The sequence below is a fragment of the Branchiostoma floridae genome, chromosome 5 (assembly GCF_000003815.2).
Source record: "Branchiostoma floridae strain S238N-H82 chromosome 5, Bfl_VNyyK, whole genome shotgun sequence".
Classification (NCBI taxonomy): Eukaryota; Metazoa; Chordata; class Leptocardii; order Amphioxiformes; family Branchiostomatidae; genus Branchiostoma; species Branchiostoma floridae.
Genome location: NC_049983.1, coordinates 29,439,179 through 29,449,849, shown reverse-complemented (window position 1 = coordinate 29,449,849; position 10,671 = coordinate 29,439,179). Strand labels below are relative to the sequence as shown.

At 44.2% G+C, this 10,671-nt stretch overlaps 1 protein-coding gene across 1 annotated transcript in view; it reads left to right on the top strand.

Annotated features, from left to right (window-relative positions):
* The window catches only part of LOC118416423 (protein O-linked-mannose beta-1,2-N-acetylglucosaminyltransferase 1-like), a 27,209-nt gene that overhangs the window by 13,484 nt on the left and 3,054 nt on the right, over positions 1-10,671 (top strand). Inside the window, exons 3-8 of the mRNA XM_035821521.1 lie at positions 6,113-6,239; positions 6,647-6,710; positions 7,569-7,637; positions 8,440-8,586; positions 9,367-9,525; positions 10,421-10,593. Of these exons, the coding sequence (XP_035677414.1) occupies positions 6,113-6,239; positions 6,647-6,710; positions 7,569-7,637; positions 8,440-8,586; positions 9,367-9,525; positions 10,421-10,593 (739 nt within the window). The remainder of the gene's footprint in view (positions 1-6,112; positions 6,240-6,646; positions 6,711-7,568; positions 7,638-8,439; positions 8,587-9,366; positions 9,526-10,420; positions 10,594-10,671) is intronic.

Here is a 10,671-nt window from a genome sequence, read left to right as displayed (position 1 = left end):
TGAAACTTCTGTAGAATTTTCTCATAATAGTGCTACGGTCTACAGTTTCTGGAGAATAGAATCTGAGACTCTCTGGGAAAGCCTTTTTCCCATATACTTTCAGCTTCTATGCAAAGACAGAAGCTAGAACTGATCTTGGGGTAAAAGGTCGTACTGTTTTTTGAGCAGCAAAAGTGGCTTTCAGAGGAATTTAACCTCTTCAGGTCAGAAAACATCAGATATTTTCCCAACATCTGCTTGAAGTTTAGATCTGGAAGCAAGGATACCTGATACATCCTGTCCAGTATGTCAGTGCCCTGCTGTGAACATCTGCTACCCATCTATTCTAAACAATGAGGGTATTATGGTATATGTGTATTGTGTTCCTTGCAATTTGAAAACTGTCATAAGGCACAACAAATATTTTGAATTGAATTGAATATGGCCTGTGTACTAATGTGTAGTGAACTTGATGAAGGAACTTTGAATTTCGACCTAGTGGTACACATGAGTGTGTGAGACTGTACATTGTATGGTACAAACAGTTACAGTGCTGGTGCTGGGAATATGTCATGCTGCCTCTGAGACAAATTTTAAGATCCCCCACCACCAGAGAACATTGTTGATGATGACAGGACTAAAATAACAGGGGCCTTAGGAATATATCCCCACGAGGTATAACGTAGCCTGTCCAAACCCGCTTGGAGCTTGGAAGAAACAAAATGTTTTTTTTAGAGCACTTTCTCTGCAAAAGAAAGCAACAATGAAGTTTTACAATGCTGTAATGTTATGGATGTTAACACAACTTTTATGTCTGTTCCAATCTCTTTTGCTTTCTAAAATTCTATTCATGTTTTCAAAGGGACTTGACTCGAGAAGGGTCAGTGTTATTTTCCAACAGATTATGTATCAAAGAATATATTGTATAAACACCTGAATTTTTGCAGCATCCCGCTTGTGAATTATGAGAGAGAGAGAGAATGGTTTATTATTTCACAACCAACTTGCGGCTCGAAAGCCGAATTATCAGGCTTGTTTACATCGAGTATCGCACCTTATTGCTACTCACAAGAACATATTGTACAATTATAACATAAACAATACAATGAGTGTAGCATAAATATCATAATGGATAAATATTGCAGCTTCGAGTGCAATGTCTAAAAGACAAGTTAAAATAGGGTTAAAACTATACATATTAAAAGACTGATCATGCTAAAACTGGTTGACTAGACCTATATACAACGTTAGCTAAAAACAGATTGTCCTGACTCCTGGTGGAGTTTATGCGCAGAGTCTACAGTTCGTTCAATGATTTGATCATTGCTGGTATAGCGCTGGTTAGGTAGCGGTTAGTCCCAGTAGGTTGTTGGTATCGTGCAGAGTTGCGGAGTTGCCTGCCGTGTTGTTGTCCACGGGTAGGGGGCAGCCATGTGGAGAAGCGAGGAGACCTTTCAACTCTCAAGGCAAAGTCAGTACAGAGTTTCTGTCTACGTGTTGAAAGGCGCTCAAGGCCGATGTGCTGGAGAGCTGCTGTGTAAGAGACGAACTGACGCCCCATCATCAACCTGCAGGCCCTTCGCTGCACCCGCTCAAAGGCGGCCGACTGTCTCTGTGTGAGTGCTGAAGCCCAGCATGGAGCGGCGTACTCGAGTAATGGTCTTATATAACCGCAGTATATGGTGTTAAGGTCTGCGATCGGCACCCCGGAACGTCGCAACCTGCTGATGACGACCAGCCTTTTGCTACTTTTGGACACCATGACATCCACCTGGTCATCCCATTTCAGGTTAGAGCGGATGTGGAGTCCAAGCAACCTAGCCTGGGTGGTGGTTTTAAGTGTCTGTCCTGCAAGAGTCAGCACTGGAGGTTGTATGGGGGCGCGCACGAAAGAGAAGTGCATGGCCATGCATTTCTTGGGGTTGAGTAGCATGTGGTTTTCCGTAGCCCAGTTGTCAAGGTGGTTCAGATCACGTTGAAGCGATGACGGGGTAGAGATAAGCCTGATCTCTCCCAGATTGAAGTCATCTACGTATTTCCAGTGTGAGTTGTCGGTGACCGGTCTAACATCATTGATCATCGCCAGAAATACAAGAGGACCCATCAAGGTGCCCTGGGCTATACCGCACGTCAGGCTTTCCCAATGTGACAATGCTCCCTGGTAACGTACGCACTGTCGGCGATCTGAGAGAAAACTGCACACCCAAGGAATTACAGATGGTCTTGCTCTGAGGCTTATCAGCTTAGCTATAGCGGTTGTATGGCATACTCTATCAAAAGCCTTGGAGAAATCAGTGAGTATTAGCGTACCCACTTTTGATTTCTCCACTCCTGCGTAAAAGAAGTTAAGTAAGTCGACTAGGCAATGTGTCGTAGAACAGTTTTTCATGTTCCCATATTGCTTAGGATCCACATGGGGGAGAATGTCCGACATTATCCAACCTGCAACAAAGCTTTCGCATATCTTCGCCGTGACGTAAGTGACACTGGTCGCACCTTGTCAAGGTCAGCCGGTAGTTCCTTGGGAACCGGGACAACAATGGCTTCTTTCCATGGTGCTGTCACCTTCCCTTCCCTGAGCGAAGAGTTCAGAATGTCAGTCATTGGTGTTGATAGCTCAAAAGCAAACTCCTTAATGACCCTTGGCCCGGGGCTTTGGAGACTTTTATACGCTTGAGTCGATGGTACATGTCCCATATGCTTACTTCAGGAGGTAGAGTACAAGGTAAGTAAGTTGGCAATTTGCTGCAGTCGAGTGGTCTCAGTGCCTGACAGATCGCTGACAAATGCTTGTTAATGGCGTCCGCTATGCCTGCCTTGTTGCTCAGATCTATGTCCGGAACATGGATCGTAGCCGAGGGAGCAGACCAGTTCGCAAGGCGTCGGATAGACTTGTGCCATTCCGACGGGTGAGTCGTCTTCATGTCCTCGATGTGGTCCTTGTAGTAGGTTTTCTTTTCTTGTAGAATGTCCCATGGCTATCTTGTTTCGAAGGAACCTGTAGAGAGTCATTTGTCCGTTACTGTGTGCTCGCTGTCTCTTGTGAATCAAACTCTTTAGTGCAGCGGTGAACCAGGGCTTGTCCTTGTGGTGTAGTTTTGCCTTCTTCTCGGGAAAGAATCTGTCCATTGCTTCGTGGAGGGTGCGATAGAAAGCTAATGTCTTACTGTCCACTGTGGCTTCTTCGAGCACTTCATCCAAGTTATGTGTTGTGATCCAGCGTCCGAATGCGCGAAGACTAGAGTCCGGCATGGGGCCCACGAGCACGTCCTTGGTCTTATTCGGTGTCTTCGGGCGAACCCTAGGTTGCCACCAAACTGCTTTGTGGTCGCTGTTTCCTATAGGGTTGATCACCGCTGGGGCATTGTAGTACGACTTCAGGTTGGTTATAACCACTTCTAAAGTTGCTTCCCCGCGGGTTGGAGAGTTGACTACCTGTTGGAGTTGATGGGCCAGGAGGAGTGGCTTGTGGTCCAGCCGGTTGTAGTCACCCGCAAATACTAATCCTATATCAGGATGCAGTTCTCTCAACAAGTCAGTTGTTGTGATCAAATGATCGATCAAGAGGTCTTGATGCTTGGAGTTGGGTGGTATATAGGTAGGACAGAACACGATGGACGATACCTGGCGCGGAAGTCTGGTGGGTCTGAGCCGTACCCAAACACATTCAAGCTCCGAGGGCACTCGGACTTGGGGAATTGCCTTGGCCTGTATGTCCTCCCGGATGTATACGGCAACCCCGCCACCACGTCGGTCCGTTCTACAGGTGGAAAACAGTGAGTAGCCTTCTACATTCAGGATGTCGGATGCCATTCTCATGGAAAACCAGGTCTCTGTGACGATGGCTACGTCCGCTCTTAGTTGGCGGATAGTGAGTTCGAATTCATCAAGCTTGTTAAATAACGACCGGGCGTTACACATGTAGATGGATGGAAAATTTTGTACCTGTTCAGTTTGCTTCTTCCGCAGTATAGGAACTCTAACAAGGTTACGAAACGATACATTCCTTGTCCCTCTCTGATGTTGTTGTTGTTTCAGCTCGTCAGGAATGCCCTTGTCGCGTGCTGATTTGCATAATAGAGAGGTACCTTGTGTTGTAAATGGCGGTCTGTTGCCTGTGATGGTCTGGATTTGACGAATCCGATTCCTGCCTGCTTTACTCCCTCTTGGTCTGCAAGAAGTCCTGAGTAATCCATGGGTCTTCAACAGGGACCTTTGCTGTGACAGGAGAGGCCTGGCTGCATGGCGGCAGGCACGCAGGAATCCGGAGGAGTACTTCAGGATCGACGCCATTGTTGGTAGATCCTTTCACAGTGACGCCGTTGAACAAACTCCGCAATGACTTGATGGACTCAGGGAAAACCACGCTCCTAATATGTCTTGTGAGTTCAGTGACATATCAGACAAACATACATCCATTGCTGTCCCCTAAATAACTTTTAAACACTTGAGAAACACGAGTTAAAAGGGGAGCGATAATAGACTGTGGCTGCCCCTAAAAGCGCCACCTAGGAAAAATGTGTAACCATGTGTGTTTGTAAAATAATATGACATTAATCAAACCCATGCAGACCCTACAGAGGCATTTCCTATATGTATACTTAGACACTTTGAATTCTTTAAATATGATGAGGGGCAATATGCACACCAAGAAGGCCAATTGTTCACAAGATATTACGGAACATATAACAAGGGTTTTCATGTCGCCCCTCAAAAATTGCCTTTATTTGTATTACGGGTTTGCCTAAACACCTAAAATGACCTCAAAGAGATCCGAGCCAAAAAAATAAACGGCTGCATGGACTCATGTGTTTAGCGGTGAGAAATTCCCCTTTAGCCAGTGGAACTGATCTCAAAAGTTAGATTGGTGAAAGCTTGTTTGTAACTGAATAAATTAGCAGGTAAAGTTTGACAGCCGCGTGCTAGGTCGGAGGTACACAGTCCCGGGTTCTGCAGAGTGGTGCGGCTGTACACTAGCAGGGAAAAAGTGCCTTTTGTGGGGATTGACTAATCATAGTTTGTAATTGCTATGAAAAAAAAGAACCTATGTATAGTTGACGTTGGCAATTTTTTGGATATAGGGTAAATGTGCTCAACAAAGAATGAAAAATCTGCTGAAATTTCACATAGCTTCATTATGAATGCGCCCAAGTAAACCACGAATTATAACATAGAAGTCTATGGGAAGACCAAATGACAATAACCCCTTTGAAACGAGCATGCCAAACAAAATACAGGAAAGCCATTACAGAGAAATTTCCACCAGAAGTCACTTTGGCTGCTCGTCAGTAACTGTAATTAGAAGTCAGGTATGACAGATCTGATGCAGGTTAACAGGGCTCTATGTTCTATTATTTTCGTAAGTAAACATTAACTTGAAATTTAACATACTTTTGATGTAATATACAGTCTACGGACTGAACTGATCGCATTCTCCTGTATGGAGATTGCAGATAGCTAACTGCAATCTACAGATAGGTGTATGCAGTCTTATTAATTTACAGTAGTGTGCAGATAGGTGACTGCAGTCTGCAGTCAGGTATCTGCTATCTGCAGATACCTGTCTGCACCTGCAGATAGGTGACTGCAATGTGCAGATAGGTGACTGCAGTGTGCAGATAGGTGACTGCAGTGTGCAGATAGGTATATGCAGTCTGCAGATAGGTATATGCAGTCTGCAGATAGGTGACTGCAATCTGCAGATATCGTATGGAGAATTTCTCGTTTTAGTTGAGAATGTGTTCTATGCAGAATTCAGACACAGTTGTAACTATGCAGAATTCAGACACAGTTGTAACTATGCAGAATTCAGACACAGTTGTAACTATGCAGAATTCAGACACAGTTGTAACTATGCAGAATTCAGACACAGTTGTAACTATGCAGAATTCAGACACAGTTGTAACTATGCAGAATTCAGACACAGTTGTAACTATGCAGAATTCAGACACAGTTGTAACTATGCAGAATTCAGACACAGTTGTAACTATGCAGAATTCAGACACAGTTGTAACTATGCAGAATTCAGACACAGTTGTAACTATGCAGAATTCAGACACAACATGCAGGGTTGGAATTTGTTTTCCTTTAATCCAGTCTTGTCCATGATTTGTCCCAATCTTTGCCCCCTCAGAAATATGCGATATTCATCGACGAAGGTTTCCGGGCGCGACCGGGATTCCTGCGCTACTTCGGCCAGACTCTGTCCCTGCTCGACCAGGATGATTCGGTCTTCAGCGTGTCAGCCTGGAACCACAACGGTAAATAAACAAGCAAACAAACAATGGCGAGTTGATAATTTTTGGATTCTTAGACTCAGTCCAGAGTGTAAGGAGCCAAAGAGGTCATGCTTTATACAACATCTTTATTGACACGACAAAAGTACAGCGACTTTCGTAAGGTCTACAGGTGTAACAACTAATACAGTACAACTAAACACACATATATGGATATCTATAGGTATGAATTAGTCAACATATTGGGTATTTAACCTAGGCCATATCACAGGCAGATTACTTTTAAAGTTTAATTGAAAGACAACTTTTAGAATCATTATGATAATTTTGGACAAACCTGAAATGCCATAATCCATGTAAAGACCACAAGTCATTGTATGGCATTATCCTGCATCATCATGTGCAGCTGATTTGATGTTGGTTCTGCTCAGGTTTTGAAGGCCTGTCCCAGGACCCCAGCCTTGTCTACAGAACGGAAGATTTCCCTGCAACTGGGTGAGTGACGCTAATTCTGTTATAACAGCTGGGTGAGTGGCGCTAAATCTGTTATAACAGCTGGGTGAGTGGCGCTAAATCTGTTATAACAGCTGGGTGAGTGGCGCTAATTCTGTTATAACAGCTGGGTGAGTGGCGCTAATTCTGTTATAACAGCTGGGTGAGTGGCGCTAATTCTGTTATAACAGCTGGGTGAGTGGCGCTAATTCTGTTATAACAGCTGGGTGAGTGGCGCTAATTCTGTTATAACAGCTGGGTGAGTGGCGCTAATTCTTCTATAATGGCTTGATTCATTCCTGTGGATTGATGCTCCTCTCACAATGGTCAGGACATGTAACATGTAACTTAAAGCAGACATCTAACTGCGAAGTTACGTTTTTGTGTGTTTGTGAGGAGACATCTAACTGTGAAGTTGTGTGTTTGTGAGGAGACATCTAACTGAAGTTGTGTGTTTGTGAGGAGACATCTAACTGTGAAGTTGTGTGTTTTTGAGGAGACATCTAAATGTGAAGTTGTGTTTTTGAGGAGACATCTAACTGTGAAGTTGTGTTTTTGAGGAGACATCTAACTGTGAAGTTGTGTTTTTGAGGAGACATCTAACTGTGAAGTTGTGTTTTTGAGGAGACATCTAACTGTGAAGTTGTGTGTTTGTGAGGAGACATCTAACTGTGAAGTTGTGTGTTTTTGAGGAGACATCAAACTGTGAAGTTGTGTTTTTGAGGAGACATCTAACTGTGAAGTTGTGTTTGTGAGGAGACATCTAACTGTGAAGTTGTGTGTTTTTGAGGAGACATCTAACTGTGAAGTTGTGTTTTTGTGTGGTTATCACATCTAACTGCAAAGCTGTTACTGTTGTAGGTGGGTCGTGCGGAGGTCAGTGTGGGAGTCAGAGGTCAGAGGGAAGGAGGCGGCCTGCTGTATGGTCTTGTGAGTAAACAGCCTGTATTTACAAACAACCTGCGTGTACAAACAAACAAACAAACAATTAACTGCTGTTTGTCCGCTTTAAAGGAAAGATATTAAGTCAATATTAGAAATCTTCACACACCAGTCCTAGACCTAGTGACACTATGATGCCCTTCATGATCATAGTAAATTTATTTTCCTTTGATATTGTGTGCCATGATGTTGGTCTTTCACCAATAAAAACATGACATTGAAAGATGAGATATTTTCTTAAATGTGCCAACCAGATTGATGATGATGATGATAGACATTCCTCCCAGCCAGATCCAAACATCACCACGGTAACCATGCTCTGTTCACCCGCCTGCAGTCTCTCGCATGGCTGGTTGGTCTGAAGATTGGGAGCCAGGTTATCATTCCCAAAATAACGTTATTCTGTTCATCTACAGCACCTGACATGGCTGGTTTGGAGGTGACCATTGCCACTGTAACCATGTTCTGTTCATCTGCAGCCCCTGGCATGGCTGGTTTGGGGTGACCATTGCCACTGTAACCATGTTCTGTTCATCTGCAGCCCCTGGCATGGCTGGTTTGGGGTGACCATTGCCACTGTACCCATGTTCTGTTCATCTGCAGCCCCTGGCATGGCTGGTTTGGGGTGACCATTGCCACTGTAACCATGTTCTGTTCATCTGCAGCCCCTGGCATGGCTGGTTTGGGGTGACCATTGCCACTGTACCCATGTTCTGTTCATCTGCAGCCCCTGGCACAGCTGGTTTGGAGGTGACCATTGCCACTGTAACCATGTTCTGTTCATCTGCAGCCCCTGGCACAGCTGGTTCGGAGGTGACCTGAAGGGCCGGGAGGTCCTTGTGCCAGACGTGTCTCGTGTGGAGTACATCGTGAGGGAAGGTTTGTTTGAGGACGACGCGTTCAGACAAGACTACTTCCCTGGGCGCAGCTCAAACAGGTGAAATGTATGACTTACAAACGTACAAACAAATATCTGCTCATACAAGCAAATTCAAGGATATAATTAGATGATACATGAGGTTTCTATTCCTGAGATTCAGAGTCATATCTTGAACTTGAAATGTTTGAACTTTACCTAGTACTGAATTAGCGAGCCTCTGCAATTAATATGGTGTGTTTGCCCAGCGAGGAGCTCGAGTACAGGAGCTGATATTCTGTATGACCGTATGATGACCGTATGATGACCGTATGATGACCGTATGATGACCGTATGATGACCGTATGATGACCGTATGATGACCGTATGATGACCGTATGATGACCGTATGATGACCGTATGATGACCGTATGATGACTGTATGATGACTGTATGATGACTGTATGATGACCGTATGATGACTGTATGATGACTGTATGATGACTGTATGATAACCATATGATGACTGTATGATGACTGTATGATGACTGTATGATAACCATATGATGACTGTATGATGACTGTATGATGACCGTATGATGACCGTATGATGACTGTATGATGACTGTATGATAACCATATGATGACCGTATGATGACTGTATGATGACTGTATGATGACCGTATGATGACCGTATGATGACCGTATGATGACCGTATGATAACCATATGATGACTGTGTGATGACTGTATGATGACTGTATGATGACTGTATGATGACAGTATGATGACTGTATGATGACTGTATGATGACTGTATGATGACTGTATGATGACTGTATGATGACTGTATTGTTTCCCAGCGAGCCTGTTCAGGATGTATCAGATGTGCAGAAGTTGAGCAGAGATGTTTACGAGGAGGAGGTGAAGCGCCTCATCAGCTCCAGCACTCCTCTCCAGCCCTCCCAGTTCTCCACATGCCTCACACAACAGGAGCACTTCGCGGGGCCGGCAGAGAAAGGGTACTTTTGATGTGTTTGTATTTTGTATTGCATACTGTAAATGCAGAAATGTTCACCGCGAATTTAAAACCACCGCGAACATTTTTCCATAACAGTAAGAGACTACAGTGCATGGTGCTACAGAGAAATTAATGCCACCGCGAAGAGTCCATTTTCCCGCTAACGCGAAATTAATCCCCGCGAAATTAAATGCATTAACAGTAACCACCTCATAGCAGACTTTCCCTCCGACCCAGATTTCATTGATCTTCTGCAATAGTTTCTAAGTGGTTATACAATATACCTCAAAAAAAAAAAATCCTGTATTCAAATCTGGCCAGATGGTTGAAATTGATGTTAGAGGTGATCCCATAGCCCTTTTGAGGCTGTAGGGGCATTGGGCTGTTATCTTCCTTCCATCTCTGTATCCTGGGCCATCAACTTTTGACAGGTGAATCCTTTGAGAGCAGGATTGATGCCGGGTTCTTACTATCACGTAGGCATTACTGTGTGCTCTGGCATTACTGTGTGCTCTGGCATTACTGTGTGCTCTGCAGATCTGGCTTTGACATACTTCCAGTGGAATCCCTTTGTGTGTTCTTGATACCTGCTGAGTCAGACTCACATATATAGAGAGTCTCCCACGTTGTGCGACACATGGGGCAGCACAGCAAATCTCCCACGCTGTGCGACACATGGCGCAGCACAGCAAATCTCTGAGGATGTTTTTCACATGCAGGAATGTCCAAGTATGAAAACCTGTACATTATAAGCACCCGTCTCCTCTGTCATCCAGTGGAAGAATTCAGTGAGCAAAACAGAGTCTAGTAGATCACATTTCTGTCTAGTCCTGGGTTTATATCTATCTATGAATAAATGCACACAGAAATGCTATTAATATTATTTCACCATACAGGAAAGTTTTTACTGTCTACTTTGAACAAGAAAATCCAACAGACAGAAGAGTTCTGCAGAAACTGGCCGGCTGCTTTCACTTATTCAGGCAGGAGGGTGACGTAAGAAGGCTTCACAAGAACATGCTCAGGTACCTTCACTTTTCCAAGAAAACTGCACCAAGAACATGCTCAGGTTACTTTCACCTTTCCCAGGAAAACCTGCACCAGGAACATGGCCCAGGGAACCTTCACATTTCCCAAAAAAAACCGC